The sequence below is a fragment of the Zingiber officinale genome, chromosome 8A, assembly GCF_018446385.1.
Source record: "Zingiber officinale cultivar Zhangliang chromosome 8A, Zo_v1.1, whole genome shotgun sequence".
Classification (NCBI taxonomy): Eukaryota; Viridiplantae; Streptophyta; class Magnoliopsida; order Zingiberales; family Zingiberaceae; genus Zingiber; species Zingiber officinale.
The window spans coordinates 31,126,946-31,147,474 of NC_056000.1; the positions used below are offsets into that span (position 1 = coordinate 31,126,946).

General features: G+C 41.5%; 1 protein-coding gene and 1 pseudogene across 1 annotated transcript; one reads left to right on the forward strand and one right to left on the reverse strand.

Moving 5' to 3' along the window:
* The first annotated feature begins 1,149 nt into the window (after positions 1-1,149).
* Positions 1,150-3,688, forward strand: LOC122008296 (probable leucine-rich repeat receptor-like protein kinase At1g68400). Its single transcript, XM_042563995.1, has 2 exons — positions 1,150-2,689; positions 2,772-3,688. The coding sequence occupies exons 1-2, from the start codon at positions 1,306-1,308 to the stop codon at positions 3,425-3,427; spliced, it is 2,040 nt and encodes a 679-aa protein (XP_042419929.1). The 5' UTR covers positions 1,150-1,305; the 3' UTR covers positions 3,428-3,688.
* A 14,908-nt stretch (positions 3,689-18,596) lies between these two features.
* On the reverse strand, positions 18,597-19,077 carry LOC122011663 (annotated as a pseudogene).
* Between the last annotated feature and the right edge of the window lie 1,452 nt (positions 19,078-20,529).

The window sequence follows — 20,529 nt, forward strand, 5'->3', positions numbered from 1 at the left end:
ACTATACATATTCAAGACACAGTACCGTGGTGTATGTTGTTTGCAGATGATATTATTTTGGTAGATGAAATACGTGAAGGAGTAAATGCTAAACTAGAATCTTGGTGAGAAATACTAGAAGGGAAAGATTTTAGACTTAGTAGAATAAAGACAAAATATATAAAATTTAAGTTTAGTAATATTAGATATAATGAGACAATTGTTAAGATAAAAGACGATGAGTTACTCGGAATCGAGAAGTTTAGATATTTAGGATCATTTTTATAAAATAGTAGAGGGATTGAGAGAATGATTTATATAGAATACAAGCAGGATGATTGAAATGGAAGAGAGCATAAGGTGTTTTCTGTGACCGTAAAATACCTCTAAAATTAAAAAAAAAATCTATAAAATCATATTTAGACTTACTATGTTATATGAACCTGAATGTTGGGATATGACTTGAGCACATGAGCAGAAGATGAGAGTTGTAAAGATGAGGATGTTAAGGTGGATGTGTGGACATACGAGAATGAACAGAATAAGAAATGAGAGCATTAGAAAGAAAGTCGGAGTTGTATCTATTGAGAAAATTTTTTGAGAAACACGTTTAAGATGGTACGGGCATGTATGTATTTAGACGACCAATAAATATTCAATTAGACGATGTGAAACTATGATAACCACATATATTAAATGAGAAAGAGAAAGACAAAAAAAAATTGATTAGTAATAATAAAATAAGATAAATTTTATTTAAATATAGATGATGATATAATTAAAGATAGAGTTTAATGATGTAAAAAAATTCATATAACTAACCCTACTTAATAAGATAATTAGATTGATTGAATTAATTAATTTGATTTAATCAATCTTTTATTCACCTTAAGTTGAATGACCTCTACCTCAGCAACATCAACCTTTGCTTCATTATGGATTTATGGTTCAATTTGGCATTTCACCACGATGGTAGATTTCGGTGGCACGATGGCCTTCCAAAATTGTTGATACGGTTGAGATCATTTGTTAGTAATTTATAAAATTATGTAACTTATATATATATATATATATATATATAATGCTTTACAGGTTGTATTATAATCGTCCTGCTTAAATTTTGACTGTTACTCCTCCGCCAACGAATTCTCATTGACCATGGAACACAGGCCACAGAGCGAGCGAGCTATGGAGGTAAGAAATGAAAAAAACCAATAAAATGGCAATCAAGTATTAATGTAAGCGGCGCTAGCTGCTGGGCCTGTCAGACTCCTCTCGTAGCTCTCTGTTTCCCTGCATCGTGTTCCTCTTCGAAGACGGTGGAAAATGGGGGAGAAGAAGAAGAAGAAGTTGTTTTTCTCTCTGCATTTACCTCAAACAGCTCTGCTATTGCTGCTGTTTGTTCTCAAAATGTCGTCTTTGGCGGTCTCGTCTTCTTCATCATCTTCTTCTTCGGGTAATTTGGAAGCAGACCGGATCGCACTGTTGGAGTTGAAGGCGGCGTGCGACTCCTTCGGGAGGTTGGCGAGCTGGAACTCCTCTGACCCGTCTCCGTGCGCGTCGTGGCACGGGGTCACCTGCGTCGGCGGCCGCGTCACCCGCCTCGTCCTCGAGGGCCTCTCTCTCGCCGGCCCGGCCTGCCTCCCTGCCGTCACCCGTCTCGACCAGCTCCGCGTCCTCAGTCTCAAGTCGAACCGCCTCGCCTCCCCCATCCCTGACCTCGCCCCGCTTTCCGCACTGAAACTCCTCTTCCTCTCCCACAACCAGCTCTACGGTCCGATCCCGCCGTCGATCTCCTCACTTGTTCGCCTCTACCGCCTCGACCTCGCCTCCAACAACCTCACTGGTTCGATCCCCAACTCGCTGGCCCGGCTTGGCCGCCTCCTCACTCTCCGGCTCGACCGGAACCGGCTATCCGGTTCCATTCCCGGCCTCGTCCTCCCTCGCCTCCAGGATCTTAACCTCTCTTCGAACCTTCTCTCTGGCGCTATGCCCCCCTCGTTTTCGGCTTTCCCCGCTGCCGCTTTCGCGGGGAACACTGCACTCTGCGGTAAGCCCTTCTTTCCTTGCCGCCCCACCGCCGGTGCGGTGGACACCGTCCCACCGGCCGCCGTGGCGTCTGCTCCCCATGCCAAACCTGAGTTCGTAAATCCAGGCCAAACCGCGGGCGGCGATAATCGCCAGGGGATGAAGATGAATCGAGTGGTGGTGGTCACCATCGTCGTGGGCGACTTCATCGTGCTCATCCTTGTCTGCGGCCTCCTCTTCTGCTACTTCTGGCGCAAGTTCGCCCGAAGAGCGCCCCTCAGCCTTCGCGAGGGGGAAAAGATAGTCTACTCCAGTCCCTACGCGTCATCCCACGTCAGCACCGCCGGTACCACCACCGGTGGCGGATTCCAGAGGGGGAAAATGATTTTTTTCGAAGGAACGAAGCAGTTCTTGCTGGAAGATCTCTTACGGTCCTCGGCGGAGATACTGGGGAAGGGAGGATATGGGACGGCCTACAGGGCGGTGCTCGACGACGGCACCGTCGTCGCGGTGAAGCGTCTCCGTGAAACCCACAAGCGCGATTTGGAGAGCCAGTTGGAGATCCTCGGCCAATTGCGGCATCCGAATCTTGTTTCCCTCAAAGCTTACTACTATGCTCGCGACGAGAAGCTCCTCGTCTACGAGTACATGCCCAATGGCAATCTTTTCTTTCTTCTCCACGGTCTGTCAATGCCGCGCTCCTCAATTGCAACTTGCCTTGACAATTTAAAATTTCGTGCTAAAAATGCGATTTTTAATTGCAGGCAACCGAGGGCCGGGCAGGATGCCGCTGGATTGGGCGTCGAGAGTGCGGATTGCAGTAGGGACGGCGAGGGGATTAGCGTTCCTTCACCAGGGGACGACTCGGTCGCCTAAATTGGCCCACGGCAACATCAAGTCCACCAACATTCTCCTCGACAATGCTGGCAACGCGCGGCTTTGTGACGCCGGACTGTCGTCGTTGGGTCCAGCATCGGCGGCTTGCCTCACCGGCGGGTACCGGGCCCCCGAGGCGCCGGTCGACAGGCGGCGCTCGTGGGCGTCGCAGCGAGCGGACGTGTATGCTTTTGGGGTGGTGCTGCTGGAGTTGCTGACGGGGAAGCCGGCGGTGGTGGTCGGCGACGGAGTCGTGGAGGGCGCTGATCTGCCGGGGTGGGTTCGGTCGGTGGTACGAGAGGAGTGGACGTCGGAGGTGTTCGACCTGGAGCTGATGCGGTACAAGGGAATCGAGGGGGAGATGGTGGCGATGCTGCAGATTGCGGTTAGCTGCACGGTGGTGGCGGCGGACCAACGACCCAAGATGTGCAGCGTCGTGAATATGCTCGAAGAAATTCGCGGCGGCGGCGGCGGAGGCGTCTTCTCGCAATCCCGCCACTTGGCATCGGATTCCGTCTCCGCCTCCGCCTCCGACGCCACTTGACTGGTCGAATCTAAAACATCGCGGACGTCCCTTGTTTTATCTCCACTCAATTTTAGTCCAAATCCATTGCGATCCATCCCATTAAAGCTCCTCGAACGACATCACATCGAGTCAGTTTGCTCGTGCGTCGTGTGTCGAAGTCTTGCCACTGGCAGTGAAGTTCCAACGTTGTTGTGAACTGACAATATCAGCATTGGTCCGTATGAATTGTATCCGTACTACGTGTCATTTTGGTTTTAAATAAAAACAATTTCTACTGCATTTTGCTCTTTAAAAACAATTATATATATAATTTTTTCTTTCTTTCTAAATTTATTTAATCTGATGAATTTCAGTTCGAAACCTTTTGAAATTTGTTTGACGAAACAAGTCGCACCGGCGCTCGCACCGACTGAGCATTCATGTAACGTGCCACTCGTGGAATGAGAATTGAGAATTGAGAATAGAAGGGACAAGAAAACGGAATCCACGCATAACTAGTGCAGTGGGGATGAAAGATAGCGGTTGGAGCATTTAGAACATGGACCCTCGGTGTCAGACGTTGCTTTTGATGATTCTAATTATTTTTACTGAAACTGAGACAAGGGCGGCTAGAAATTAAAGAAACGCGAGCAGAATTGCAAAACTGCTGGGATGGAAATGGAATCCTCCTCTTGCCAGCTAAAACGGCAGGACCAGTACAATAATTAATAATGTAAAAATGGGGTGAGAAGTGAGATCCCCCTCCCTTCCCTCCCTGCACAGGGGATTGAGTGGGCAGGTGAGGAGCGCACTGATTGCGTGGTTGGCTTGGTTTACGTCGCTGTAGATATATTGTCTCTTGTGCGATGATAAATACATTGGGGATGGATGTACAGTTCGGCAGGTAGCAACGCGGGACCATCGCTGTTCCGTGATGTGCTGCATGGGGATGGCTACAGTCTTTAGCATCTGTCCATACTGTACGCTAATGTGACGGCTACAGGGCAGCAGTTTAGGAGTTCATCTCGGTGTTTACTTAATCTCTCAAACAGTGCAATTGAGTTTCTGGATCTCACGTTCATAAGATGCTTTTTATTTTTAACGAAACTAAATAAACAATCATTGAACGCTTAACACGGACGAATAGTATGGCGTCTCAGAGATTACAAGTGGAGAATTTTAAAAACCTTTTGGGAGAATATTATTATTACTTTGCCACTGCAAACACCACCTTGCAGCCCCAGTATACATGTATGTGTAATGTAGGTCGATAAGTTTAAACACGGCCGGGTGGGCACGTAATAATTAATTTGTCATATTCGATTTCTTGCTGTTGGAGAATTATATTCAAGAGGCATTGACGGAGAAAATAGAATAGATAAGGAGCTACAGATTAGGGACAAAAAGATGGAATGTCGTTTAGGTTAGCCAATAACGATAGCCAATTAAGCTTGAACGACGGCGGGCCGTGGCTACGAAATTTTTGTTCTTGGGCTACGTCCGCAGGTGACTGTACTTGGGCTAAACGTTGGGATAAGGTTAGTTTCTCCCACTTGCGGCGCACAACGTTAAATAACAAGAGATTCCTCACCAAATTAATGTTTGATCGATAAATTATAAGTATAAAAATTTAATGGTTAAATCATTTAATGAGTTTTTTTTATAATTTTTAATATGTCACATCATAAATCATAAGTATAAGATTTACTACTTTCTTGGCACTAAAAAAAACCTCAATACATTGTTTTAAGTCAGATATTACCGTGTCTTTCTTTATTATTATTGTTATTATTATTTAATATTTTTATATAATTTTTATTTAATATTTTAATTAATTATGATTTTTAATTTAATTTATTTATATTTTTAAATTAATAAACTAATTAATGTATAATTTTTAATTTAATTTATCATTTCCATTTAATATTTCATAAATTTATGAATTTTAATTTAATTATATTTATTTGTATATTTTAAGTTATCGAATATATTTCTTTGTATATTCTAATTCCACATTAGATTGAATTTCAACCACTTCATTAATATTAGGATCCGGAAGAACTCTCATGAAAACGTTTATGTTTAAAAAAACCTCTTCAAAATCTATATAAATAAATAATTAAAAATAAATTCATATATATTATGTAATTAAATTAATATTCCTAATTAATTTAAACCCTAAAGTCTCTAATTTAAATTGAAATAAAAAAGTAAAAAAAAAAAATAACTTTGAATTATGTGAATGACTTTGGCTGGGGCTTCCTAGTTCCCAGTAAGGCAATGACTCTGCAAAATAAGTGAGAAGCCAAGAAAACAATACATTTAATGAGTTTACTGTTTACTTTGAATATCACTAAAATAATATTGATTTTCATACTTGGTAGTTGGCAGTCAATAGAACAATTTAAAACAGAAGAGAACAAAGTCACACATAATCCAATTAATGAATCAATACAATAAAGAAATTAAAAGTAGAGAAAAAACTAGAGAGGAGGTCGTAGACCTAGTGGGCGGTTGCTGCAGTCGGTGGGTGGCGGACTGAAGGGCGACAGATGACAAATGACGAACGACGGACGGGCATTGGCAAAGAAAAACAACATAGTGCTGAGGCGGAGTCGTGGAAAGGGAGAGTAGCGCAAGTGCAATGAAGAGAAAAAAAATAGATGACCTATTGGGCTTGGGCTGTAAAGTGAGGCTTATGTATTTTATTTATAAAAAATAGATGAAAACCTTCTTCCTAGGCTTGCGTAGTTGCATTTCTGTTGGACGTCGAACGTCTCACGCCACAGACTCCTCCTTGGCTCCTTCTCCAGCAAATCTTGGCTAGGGCTTAAACCCCCTCCAGCCCTCGCCTAATGCCCCTTCAAACGGGGGTGCGTCCTCACTTAGTCACTCTTCTCTAGTATCTTACCTCTACTTACTAGGTGTAGATCTACCTTCCGAAATCAAACATCCCGACTTACCGGAATCGTACTTCTGGTCTTCTCCAATCGGGAATCGCACATCCCGACCTACCAGAATCACACATCCGATCTTCTCAATCGGGAATCGCATATCCTGACCCTTGCCAGAATCCCACATATGGATTTCAAGCTATCGGGAATTGAACATCCTGATTTGTTGGAATCACACATCCGATCTTTAACCAATCAGGAATCAAATATCCTGACAGGGTTAGTCAACTTTGTACACTCGGTAACAAGGTTAGATCGCAACACGTCTAACTTTAACCTATTTGTCATTCATCAAAACTTAGATTTGACCATTGGTGCTGACTGCACCAACAGGTTCCAGTACCGACCAAGATTTCAGGGCTCAGCCCTTCACGTCTCATGGGCATTGCTCACGGTTTATTCTCAGGTGATTCATAACGCTGGTTAGATCCTCAGGGCTTAGTTCCCCTCACACCTCATGGGCATGGCTCCCTGTATATTATCGGCCAACACCTAACCGGTCGGGTACACCTCATGGGCATGGCTCCCTATATATTATCGGCCAACACCTAACCGGTCGGGTACACATGGCTTAGTCCTTCTTGGACATAGTTCCCATTCCACTCCCGACCAGTTAAAGTCAGTCGGATCCCAGACTCTCGCCCCAGTGCGAGTTATAAGTGTGCATGACTCACACGCCCAACGACCAGCTAGTCGGGCCCTAAACTCTCGTCCTCAGTGTGAGTTATAAGTGTGTATGCCTTACACACCTAACGACCAGCTGGTTGGGTCTCAGACTTTAGCTCTAGTTCTAGTTATAACAGTGCATGGCTCATGCATCCAACGACCAGCCGGTTGGGTCCCAGACTTTGCCCCAATGAGAGTTATAAGCGTGCATGGTTCACGTATACAACGACCAGTTGATTGAGTCCCAAACTCTCACCCAAGTGCGAGTTATAAGTATGCGTGACTCATACACCCAACGACTAGTTGGTTAGATCCCAGACTCTTTTCTCGGTGCGAGTTATAAGAGTGCATGACTCACGCGTCCAACAGCTAGCCAATCGGGTCCCAGATTCTTGGCCCAGTGCGAGTTATAAGTATGCATGGCCCACACGTCGAATGACTAGTCGGTCGGGTCTAGACTCTCGCCCCAGTGTGAGTTATAAGCATGCATGGCTCACGCGTCTCATAGATTCTTACCCCAGCCTAGTCTCAGTTGATCCCAGTGTCGGTCAGATATCCAAAATAGTCACTTCTCATAAGCAAGGTTCCTAGTCTGCTCCTGATCGGTTACAGTACTAATTGGGTCTCCAAGACAACTAGCCTACTCTCGGGCAGTCCTAGTATAAGTCAAATCTTCTGGACTTATCTCGCTCATAGGCACGACTCCCAGTTCACTCCTAGTCGGTTTCAAAGCTGGCCGTATTACCTTCAGGAGATAACGTTGTCAGGGAATTACAACACCTGTCAGAGAATAACGACCATTTGTCAAGGAATATTCTGATGCTCTACCACATGCATGTTGCAGAACCTTCTTTCACCCAATAGAAGCCCATCATACATCCTACATCACTAGACATACTCTGATACCAAACATTCTATGACTGCCTCATTATTGCAAAGGTTACGAGATGCGGTATAAAAAGAGAGTCCTCTCCATTAGCCAGGTACACACGCACATACACATCTACTACTGTTCTACTTTCTCGTACTCTTTTAGCTAGGCCTCTTTCTGAATTGAGTATCGGAGTGCCAACGCCAGAGACTTCTTTCCTGGTTCTCGCTCTAACGCCCTCGTGTGAGCTGTCTGTGGTGTGTGGAGGTCCATGGGTACCATTTCTATTATCTCCCCCTGCTCCACTTGAGGGCCCAAAGCCTGCGATGTATCTTCGGTTTCCAGCCCCAGTCCTCTCTAGGTTCCCCTCCATCCAACTCAGCTTCTGAACTAGATCAGTTGCCTTTTGCCTTATCAGACGAATGAGGATTTCAAAGTCATCCACATCAAAACTCCTATCTAAATTTGATGTTGAAGTGTTCTCCCCTGATTCAGATGTTCTTACCTTCTTGTTAGAGTAATGAGCAATTGATTGTGGAGCATATTTCTCATACTCTTTGAGAACCCTCCACACATGCATCATTCTTCAACCCATTCTCATCACTCCAACCACCTTGATGACAAGTATACAAATTATTAAAAGTTGCAAAATATTCATTTACTATCGATTTCTCGTCAAAGTTCTAGTGGGGTAATCAATGCTATATGTTTCCAAAAAGCTTGATCCTTCTGGTCATTACTAATGACTATGTTGGTACTGCTAGTTGTTGGGGCAATTTCCTTAGGTCAAGTTTGACTAGTTTGGCTAAGCTTGAGTTGAGTCAAGCTTGAGTCGGGATTTGAGTTTTGATGTTTGACAATATATCGAGATTGCTAGGGCAATCGCCCGTTTGACAATATATGGAGATTGCTGGAGCAGTCGTCCGATTATGGAGATGGTCAAGGGATTGACCAGGTTGATGAGAAGACAAGTCAAGTGGGTCAGTGTTGACTGGAGACTTAATCGGGTAAGTACTAACTGGAGTTTAGGCAATGGAAAAGTCCTAACTGGAGTTTAGGTAATGGAAAAGTCCTAACTGGAGGTTAGGTAATGGGAAAGCCTTAACTGGAGAGTAGGCATCTGGAAAAGTTCTAATTGGAGGTTAGACAAGAGAAAAGTCAAGTAGGTCAAGGTTGATAGGAGACTTGACTGGGAAAGTCCTAATTGGAGATTAGGCAAAGGTAAGCCCAACAAGAAGGTTGGCAGGAGTGAAAATCCAAGTAGGTCAGTGTTGAACAGATTTGTGGTGAAAGTCCTGATAAGTGAGATCAGACAATTGGGAAGTCCAAGTGTGATCTTGACAAAGGTTGTAAGTCCAAGCATGTGGTCTTGGCAAGGTAAGTCCTAGTGTGATTTGGCAAGGAAAACTCGATAACTAGGATGAGGCTGAAGGAAGCTCCTGAAGGTAAGGCATGAAGGATGGGTAGATATCCGAGAGACGCAAGGCTGATGGAGGAGGCTAGAAGGCTAGTTCGAGGTTGATCGAGTGTCGCGTATAATCCGACAATTAGGATAAGGCCGAAGGAAGCTCCTGAACGCAAGACGTGAAGGATGGGAGATATCCGAGAGACGCAAGGCTGATGGAGGAGGCTAGAAGGCTAGTTCGGGGTTGGTCGGATGTGGCCAAATGCTAAACATGGAGACCCAACAAGTCACGATTGACCGGGAGTTGGGTTGGAGACTTTGGATTTGAGTTTGAGTCAAGTCCAGGCTGTTCAATCTATCGGACGATCGATTGAACCAGGCTCTAATCGATCGGTCGATCGATTGGAGTGTGCTCGAGTGTGGGATGACTTCAATCGATCGGTCGATTGATTGGGAGCATTACTCACGAGCACAGAAGACATCCCAATCGATCGGTCGATCGATTGGGAGCTACCAATCGATCGCTCGATCGATTAGGGAGGAAAAGCTCTCGCGCAGACGCGAGAGCACAGAATGGTTCTGAATCGATTGGCCGATCTATTCAGATGAACCCAATCGATCAGTCGATCGATTGGGAAGTGACCGTTGAGCAGGAAACGAGCAATGGACGGCTAGGATTGTGCAGATGTGACGTGACAATCGATTGGGACTAATTTGGATCGATTGGGAGCACTGTATAAAGCCTGGGCGGAGCGTTTTCTTCGATAGAACTTTGCGTTCTTCCTCCGATTGTTTGTACGATCTTCACCGAGCTTCTTCCGATCTTCACCGCCAGTTCTTGAAAGCTCTTGGGGTGCATCTCCAAGGTTCAAGAGGCAACCTACATCAGCAAGATCAAGAAAGGAGAGGTTTTATTTTATATACTTGTGTATTTTCTTCTTGTTTGCGTGATTCTTGTTGTGAGGTGTTTGTGTAAGGCTTCTCCGCCTTCGGCTGCGACTGAGAAGGAGTGTTTCATAGTGGAGGTGTGTGCTCGGTGTGTGGATCCTTGGATTAGTCACCTCTTCTTGAGGTGGATACCAAGTAAACCCTAGGTGTTAGCGTTGTGAGTATTATGTTTTGTTTTGTCTTTATATTCCGCTGCACATTATCATGACAAAGCAGATGACGCAAGGAGCGCGACGAAACGCTATTCACACCCCCTAGCGGGCACAAAGGTCCCAATAATTGATATCAGAGCGAGGTCGCTCTTCTACGGACAAACCGCCAAGAGAGCAATAAGCTAGAGGAAGGAGATGGACTTGGGAGGTCCACTTGGATGGGATATCAGAATCCCACCTCCATATGATAAAGAATACTTCAATTTTTGGAGGACAATGTTGGAGACTTAGTTCCAAATGGAGTGGAACCAATAGGTGGTCTTGGAGGACCCATTTGAAGCTCCAACGGATAAGAATGGTAAACGCCTTAAAGCACGATATTGGACCGAGGAACAAAAGGAGCTAGTGGAGGCCAATAAGGAGGTAACAAATATATTGTTAAATTTATTACCGTCTAATGTCATTGTGAGTGTAGGTGAATATACAAGTGCAAGTGATCTTTGAAAAAAGATCATTGCCCATCATGAGAACCCTACACAACTCCAAGGAGTGGAGGAGTCCAAGGAGAAGTGTTCTTTGGTCCAAGAGGAAAAGGACCAATCCGATGTTGACACAAGGTCAACATTTGAGGAAAAGGAAGAGGAGGAAGAAAACAAAGAGAAGGAAGAGGTGGAAGAGGAGAGATCTTCCACATCCTCAAAAGATGATAAAGTGGAAGAGTCCACATCCTCAAGGGTTGAAGAGGTGGAAGCACCCACACTCTCAAGAGGAGAAGAAGAAATAGAAGATGATGTCACATCCACAATTCAAGTTACATCAAATGGAGAATCGAGCATCATCCCTATAAGTAAAGGTATATAAATTTCAATTATAAATAATAAAAATCATATCATTTGCTTTGAATGTAGGGAGCATGGACACTATAATAGCAAGTGTTCAAAATTGGCCAAGAAAAAGGGCCAAGTGACAACTAAGGCTAAAGAGAAGGCTAAGGTGGTTGGTCCCATGGAATGCAAGAGTAAGGAACATATTGTGTGCTTCTCATGCAATCAAAGAGGACATTACCGAAGTCAATGTCCTAAAGGGAAGAAGCCAACCAAGGTTAAAGGAGGAAGCACAAATCAAGGGGGAGCTTTGAAAAGCAAACCCAAGGTAACATTTAATAGTGTAATTCCTCCTAGTCATGATAAAATGCATGTTAGAAATAACTTTCATCTTCTTAATACAAATTATCATGAAAATAGAAAGTGTGATGGTGTTAAGGAAAAATGCATTCCTCCTTATGCTAGAACTACCACAACTAAGTTTAGGAAGGTAGATAGTAATAATTTAGGCAATAACTCTAAGGACGTTAGATACATGCCTAAAATTAGGAATGCTCATAGGAATCAAGAAAAATCTAAATCTATGGATTTAAGAGTGGAAAACCAAGTCTTGAGGTCAAGACTTGATAACTTGGAAAGAACCCTAGCAAGAGTGGAAAATCTTCTAAAGGGTCAAAATGAGCATAACCTAGGAAAAGCTAGACAAGAGCCATCCAATGACTATAGAGGTTTGAGATACAAACCTAAAGCCAAGAAAGATGTGACTTCTTTTCATAGGGTTCCATATAGTTATGATACCAACCCTAGGTTTAGAGGTCAAGCCAAAAATTCTAGGGAAGGAATCCCTAAAAGTATCCTTGGCAAGGCAAATATGACTAAGACTTCTAAGAAGTCTAACAAAGTCACAAAGAATGTCACAAGGGAGGCCATCCCTAAGGTTGACCTAGTAAAAGTGACTAAGGCTTCAAAAAGGCCAAACAAAGTCACAAACAAGGTTACAAGGGAAGTTATCCCTAGAAGTGACCTAGTAGAAGTGACCAAGGCTTCTAAGAAGCCTAGAAAGGTCCTTAGGAAGGTATCTAGGGAAGTCATCCCTAGTGAGCACCTAGAGAACACAAGGAGCACCAATAGGTTTTGGGTTCTTAGGAGCATATTCTCTACATCCTAGATGAGTTTAGAGAGTGTCAACTCCAATTGGAAGGGTAGTTAACCCAACCTTGTTAAAGTTGACACTTAAGAGCATTTTCAAGTTTATTGTTAACCTTTGAAAATGAAAAGGATTATAGGGTTACTCTTGGAAAGAGTAGTATATGTGTCGAAACTTGAAAAAGATGAACTTAATCTAAATTGACACACTTAAGAAAGACATAAGAAAAATCAAGTTAGAATTTTGATACTTTCTTAAGAAATGAGGAGAAGGCCCAAGCCTTAATCAAGTGCAATTAAGCCTTAAAGAGCAAAAAGGTTGTGCCAAACTTTAAGCAATCACATTTAATGTAAGTTGGCACACTTGGAAGAAAGATAAGGAATGACTAGTTGAGATCTCAGTATGTTCTTAAGGACGCAAGAGCAAAATTGAGTCTCAAAGATTAATCCTTAAAAGAAGTAAAACGTGCCAAGTAAAATTCGAGGATTCAATTTTAATTTTAAAATTGGTACATATAGAGAAAGGAAAGAAATGTCAAGTTGGGTTTTGACATTCTCTTAAGGGAGGCATTGGGCAATCAAGGATTTAATTTTAAGGCTTAGCTAAGAATTAAGGGTACTTAGATAGATCATCTAGGTATATTTTGTTTATGCTAAAATGTCATGATTGTTTGCCCATCATATGTCATGACATCATATTTATTTTTGTATTCTTGATTATTATGAAAAATACCAAAAATATCATGTCATGTCATACATACATCATGTAGCTATAACATGCTTTTCTTTTGAAAATTGCTTATTTTGATGTATGCCATTGATCATCATGCATTATGTCAATTTCCTTGTAATTAAGGACAAAAGGTATTTATCATGAATGGTAAATATCCCAATTAGTGGGATTATACCAAATGACATTCTAGGTGAATGGTCATAAGTCTTATAATGCCTAGATAGATATACATGATCCCTTAGGTTAGGGTAAAACCAAATATACATCTCACAAAGAACAATAAAATGACTTGTATGTGTTTTAGTACACATTAGATACAAGTGAGATGTTAGGATGGTGAACAAAACTCAAGATGTTGATTTAGTGCATATTGTTGAGTTTTAGGTTCACCAAAACACATAGTTATGTGTTTTCCAATCATTGGGAAAGCTAATATACAAGTCATGTGCATTGAGCCCAAAGAACATGGTTGGATATTGGTTTTGAAAGTAATTTTAAAATGCTTTTGGAAAACCTTGGTGAAGACTATCTTTTGATAGTAATCATCATAGAATAATTAGACACAAACTTGAAGAAAACACTAAAATTTTTGTAAGTTTTAAAATTTGTATCAATCTTTGAAAATAGGAAGTATTTTCATAGAAAACTATTTTTCCTTGATAGTATATACTCTAAGTAGTGTCTACATGAATTTTCATAATTTTTGTAGAATTTTTGGGGAGTTTCTGAAGTTCGCTGAAATTGAATTTCAGGAAATCAGAAACCCAATCGATCAACCGATCAATTGGGTTGGGTTCAATCGATCAGTCGATCGATTGGGAAGCCAATTCCCGTGAACAGAAGGATAGTGAATCGATCAGCTGATCGATTGACCCAGTCTGGATCGATCAGTCGATCGATTCAGAGGGTATTTCTGCGAGCAATAGCTTGCGGAATCGATCAATGGATCGATTGAAGTGATTTCAATCGATTGGGAAGTCTGAGTTTGGCTGGAAGGGCCTGATTTCAGCACTTCAAGTCACTTCGAGTCCCAATAACCATTCCAAATCCCTTGGAATACATTTGTAGACATTTAGGGGAAGTTTTCATGATGAAAACAAGTATGGATTGGTTAAAAGAAACTAAAGTGAAGTTTAGGATAAGGTTTAGTTTCAATTCTGAATTTTGGAACCTTAAAACTTCAGGTTTTGGTTTTCAAGGGTCATTAACCATTCCTAACCCTTTGGCATACACTTGTATCCATTTAGGGGGAGTTTTCATATTGAAAGCAAGTATGGATTGGTTAAGGTAGACTTAGGTGAAGTTTAGGTTGAGGTTTAGCTTCTTTAGTGAATTTTGAACCTCAAAACTTTGAGTTTTGGTTTTCCTAATTATTTAGGAACCCCAAGTCATTGTTGGTGCAATGATAAAAATTTGACCATGTTCTTAGGGGGAGTTACTTTTTGAAAACATAAAAATCTTTTCAAAGACCTTGGAAGGTGGGTTAAACCTTCGTGATGAATTAATACTCAGGGTCGAGTATTGGAGAGCAATGGAAGGTTGGTTATCTTCATTGCTAGGATGTTAAATGCTCTTGGATGAGTATTTTGGAGTAGATGTTTGCTCAAGGGGGAGCATTGAGTTTAATTAAGGGGATCAGACCTTCATTGGTAAAGTGGAAAATGCTCTCGGATGAGCATTGTGAAGTGAAATAGAGTTCAAGGGGGAGCTTTGGAGACAATGAAGAATATGAGATCGTCATTGTGGGGTTGTTAACAACATATGAGGTTGTAAACATCATAGAGTTAACTCTTATGGAGAAGAGTTTGTTTTCTGATTTGATGTGTGACAAAGGGAGAGAATGGAAGGTTGAGTTAGGCTTTCATCCCAAGCAGAGGGAGTATGCCCTCTAGGAAAGGGAGAGAATGAAGGAAACCTTCATTCATGCTTTCTCATGAGAGGATTAAGGCTATGGAATTTAGCCTTGTGATAAAGAAAAGATTAAGACTATGAGATTTAGCCTTGGGTTAAGGAAGAAGTTAAGGCTGTGAGATTTAGCCTAACTTAGAGGAATTGTCAAATATCAAAAAGGGAAATATTGTTGGGGCAATTTCCCTAGGTCAAGTTTGACCAGTTTGACTAAGCTTGAGTTGAGTCAAGCTTGAGTCGGGATTTGAGTTTTGATGTTTGACAATATATAGAGATTGTTAGGGCAATCGTCCGTTTGACAATATATGGAGATTGCTGGAGCAGTCGTCCGATTATGGAGATGGTCAAGGGATTGACCAGGTTGATGAGAAGACAAGTCAAGTGGGTCAGTGTTGACTGGAGACTTGATCGGGTAAGTACTAACTTGAGTTTAGGCAATGGAAAAGTCCTAACTGGAGTTTAGGTAATGAAAAAGTCCTAACTGGAGGTTAGGTAATGAGAAAGCCTTAATTGGAGAGTAGGCATCTGGAAAAGTCTTAACTGGAGGTTAGGCAAGAGAAAAGTCAAGTAGGTCAAAGTTGATAGGAGACTTGACTGGGAAAGTCCTAATTGGAGATTAGGCAAAGGTAAGCCCAACAAGAAGGTTGGCAGGAGTGAAAATCCAAGTAGGTCAGTGTTGACCAGACTTGGTGGTGAAAGTCTTGATAAGTGAGATCAGACAATTGGGAAGTCCAAGTGTGATCTTGACAAAGGTTGTAAGTCCAAGCATGTGGTCTTAGCAAGGTAAGTCCTAGTGTGATTTGGCAAGGAAAACTCGATAACTAGGATGAGGCTGAAGGAAGCTCCTAAAGGTAAGGCGTGAAGGATGGGTAGATATCCGAGAGACGCAAGGCTGATGGAGGAGGCTAGAAGGCTAGTTCGAGGTTGATCGAGTGTCGCGTATAATCCGACAACTAGGATAAGGCCGAAGGAAGCTCCTGAAGGTAAGGCGTGAAGGATGGGAGATATCCGAGGGACGCAAGAATAATGGAGGAGGCTAGAAGGCTAGTTCGAGGTTGGTCGGGGTGGCCAAATGCTAGGCATGGAGACTCAACAGGTCACGGTTGACCGGGAGTTGGGTTGGAGACTTTGGACTTGAGTTTGAGTCAAGTCCAGGTTGTTCAATCGATTGAACCAGGCTCTAATCGATCGGTCGATCGATTGGAGTGTGCTCGAGTGTGGGATGGCTCCAATCGATCGGTCGATTGATTGGGAGCATTACTCGCGAGCACAGAAGCCATCCCAATCTATCGGTCGATCGATTGGGAGCTACTAATTGATCACTCGATCGATTAGGGAGGAAAAGCTCTCTCACGGACACGAGAGCACAGAATGGTTCTAAATCGATCGACCGATCGATTCGGATGATCCCAATCGATCGGTCGATCGATTGGGAAGTGACCGTTGAGTAGGAAACGAGCAATGGACGGCTGGGATTGTGCAAATGTGCCGTGGCAATCGATTGGGACTAATTTGGATCGATTGGGAGCACTGTATAAAGCCTGGCGCGGAGCGTTTTCTTCGATAGAACTTTGCGTTCTTCCTGCGATTGTTTGTGCGATCTTCACCGAGCTTCTTCCGATCTTCATCGCCAGTTCTTGAAAGCTCTTGGGGTGCATCTCCAAGGTTCAAGAGGCAACCTACATCAGCAAGATCAAGCAAGGAGAGGTTTTATTTTATATACTTGTGTATTTTCTTCTTGTTTGCGTGATTATTGTTGTGAGGTGTTTGTGTAAGGCTTCTCCGCCTTTGGCTGCGACCGAGAAGGAGTGTTTCATAGTGGATGTGTGTGCTCGGTGTGTGGATCCTTGGATTAGTCATCTCTTCTTGAGGCGGATACCAAGTAAACCATAGGTGTTAGCGTTGTGAGTATTGTGTTTTGTTTTGTCTTTGTATTCCGCTGTACATTATCAAGACGAAGCAAACGACACAAGGAGCGCGACGAAACGCTATTCACCCCCCCTCTAGCGGGCACAAAGGTCCCAATAATAGTTGCCCATGACTTTGCAAGGACCACGTCTTCATTGAAAGACCAAAATCTTCATTTTAAGTCATCTTTCTCTGGTTTAATTTTATGCTCTTCTTGTGATGAGTTGGCCACTTAGTTGTTGGAACAAATGATGATGTTAGAGATTCTTTATCGCTGAAAGATGTCCTTGATTCATTCGAAGGCATGACTTTGGGAATTTAGAAAATTTAGAAGATATTGTGGAGCATACAAAATATTTTAAAAAATTTAGAGGGTATTATGTGTGTGAGGATATTGGACATTTCATTTCTTTCCCATTTGAAGAATTCAACTGATTTTAAAAAAATATTAAAATTTTTATCGAGAATAAATGAAAGAAAGAGAGAAAGAAGTAGGGAGATAAGGGAATATGATTAATAAAAAAAAAATTAGAGATTGGAGATGTTTCTATAACTTTTTTTTTTAATAAAAAAATTAAAATTTTATTATGAAAAGTTCCTAATAAATTAACCGTTGTACACCACCGGCTAATTTGTTAGCCTTTGTGATAGTTTTTTTCTTACAAATATTAAAAAAATAAAATTATTTTAATAATTAAAAAAATTTGAAGAAACACTTGGTAAAAATAAAGCAGCTTCTCTCCTATAGATGCTCTCATTAATGGGGACGGAGTCTGTATGGATTAATCTATTGGAATGGATCTAACTGTTGTTAAAGAACGATAGTGATCCTCTAGTCTGTAAATTATAATCAAAAGATAATTTTTTCTTAATTTGGATGGACTCTATTTTTAAATAAGTGAGATCCATCTAAATCAAGGGTTTAAAAAAATGAACCATCCTTTGATCCGTAATTTAAGGACCAAAGGATCCGTCCTCGTTAAAGAAGTCGAGTCCATCGTAATCCACCAATACAATGGACCGTTGTTTATTAATTATTAGAACATCCACAATGCATTGCCATTATAACACTCACCATCTCATTAAAAAATATGGAGTCAACTGTCATATACTCATTATAACAACATATCTCTTTCATTTACATCCCTTTTAATATTAACACTTATTATTTATGAGTTCTACCGTTCATTTTTAAATTATATCATATTAAATAAATATATTTTAAAATATTTAAATTATTATTATTATTTTTAATAATAATCTTATTTGTAAAAAAATAATTTTATTAATTTTTAAAATAATATAAAAAAATTTATAATTTAAAAACAAAGAAAATAAAAAAAATTAAGAGAAAGAATGGGAAAGATGTTCAAATCTTTTTGAACATCCTCTCTCCTTTTTCTTATGAATGAGTATTATAATACTCACTCATAATTAAAAAAAATGTTAAATAGATATTATAATATCCATTTAACATCCTATTTATGGTCTACTTGAGGTGTTCTTAAAACCACCTTTACGACAACAGTAGACATATTTTCAGTAATAATGTGAGGAAAGCTGCTATTAATTTTATTGGTAAGAAGTAAGAACTCGTACAAGTTGCACATTGTTACTCATATGACGAGTACACGCATATCAGAAAATTCACTTAGCCGAGAACATACACGAACCTGAGCATGCGTCTAGCTAGTTACTGGCCGGAGATCTCAATAGACTTCACCTCCGTCTTCTTCACCTCTTCTTTGGTCACAGTCACCGTGAGCACGCCGTTCTCCATGCTCGCCTTTATTCACTCGCTCCGCCTTGGCGTTCTCGGGCAGCCGGAATCGCCGCAGAAACTTACCGCTGCTGTGCTCCGCGCGATGCCACTTGTCGTTATTCTCCTCTTTTTCTCTGCTGGGCTCGCCGGTGATGAGGAGGACCCGTCCAGCTTCCTCCACCTCGACCTTCACCTCCTCGTTGTTGAGGCCGGGGAGATCGGCTTTGAAGATGTGCGCCTCGGGGGTCTCCCTCCAATCGATGCGGGTGTCGACGAAGGCGGAGGTGTCGCTGACGAACCCGGGCCGCGTCTCGGCGAGCTAGCTGAAGGCGTCGAAGGGGAATCCCTGGAGGGGATCCAAGATGTCGAAGGAGAAGGGATCGAAGACGTTGCTGCGTCTGACGATCGACATTGATGAGATCGGTAGGCTTGCGATGATACTGTCGGTTACAGACGTACGGGATTTGGTTGAGTTACTCGAGAGAGCGTCTATGGCTTCTTGTTCGATGTTTGAGCTGCCATGGCGTCGAGCGCTCATATAGCCACGTAGGTAGATTCGAAGCATCTAGAAAGATGCAGACCCTGACCATTGTTGTTGTATGAGGGTATTAAACAATAGTAAATTGTACGTTTAATCCTTTAAAGATCCTACAATTACTCGCATCGTCCGTAGGTGCAGACGAACGACGCACTCGAACTTAACCTCAGAACCAAGCTTCAGGACACACAAAGAGAGGGAAGAAGGAGAAGAGCAGAATGTTCGAGTGATTTTAAACGAGGAACAGAGGTACAATATTTATTCGCTTAGAAGCAGTAAGCACTGCAACGAACAAAAGCGTCGATTCAAAACAAACTAGGTCGCCTGCAAACGTAAGACTCATGAGCTGGGGATTTGCACGATTACGTGTGTTGCGCCCGATTTATAGATTTCCGATTCCAATCCCCCCCCGAAACCACTTGATTTGGGCTCGGCTCGCGCATACGTACAGGTCTCCTTAACTTTACTAAGTAAGGATGGAAGGGATCCATACCTTCTTAGCTTAGTAATATAGATGAGACTAAATACATTCACATATACATTACCATAATAACTAAAATAAAAAAAAATACTTGGAATTAAGCACAAAACTCAACAACCATGCCATTTTTATCCATTATTCTCACGATAGTCTCAAATTAAAGAATATATCCGAATTCGATATTGCTGTAGACTGGACATTCTCCCGTGTATAGATATCACTTGTTACATGTATTATGTATGGTCAGATCGTCCTCTGTAATAAAGTTTGTGATTGAATATCACTCTCTTCTCGGAATGATCCTCTGTAATAAAGTTTGTGATTGAATATCACTCTCTTCTCGGAATGATTCAGTGATTAATACATAAAATATTATCAAGATTTTAAATTTAAATTTCGAATTTTAATAAAGTCGAAATAAATCCATCTTTTATATATTAATTATTATTCTAAAAATTAATAATCATCCGTGATTTATTTTCTTCTTCGTGTTGATCCTAGGACGAATTGACGGAGACATTAGGGGTAAATGTATATTCATTTTTTTACCATCATGATTGAATATCACTCTTTGAAAAAAAAAAATATATTCTAGAAAACAAAACATAGTTGCAGCGTTAATATTAAAACGAATGAACTTATCAGTTATTTTATTCACAATCCGACTGCTACTCTAAGGTGATCTCCTTGTGAATCATTTTGAATATACAATTTACTAATGCTTTCCTTACAGAAGAACTTTTAGAAAAGGAGGAAAGCTCATACAAAATCTGAAGAGAATAGTAATATATTATTATCTCTTTTAATTTAAATATAATTATTAAAATATATCGTCAATGTAAAGA

What these genes read in the sequence shown, in the direction of transcription:
- LOC122008296 (XM_042563995.1), top strand. Translation starts at nt 1,306, where the DNA reads ATGGGGGAGAAGAAGAAGAAGAAGTTGTTTTTCTCTCTGCATTTACCT. An exon ending in TCTTTTCTTTCTTCTCCACG is followed by an intron (nt 2,690 to 2,771) that starts GTCTGTCAATGC and finishes TTTTAATTGCAG; the next exon opens with GCAACCGAGGGCCGGGCAGG.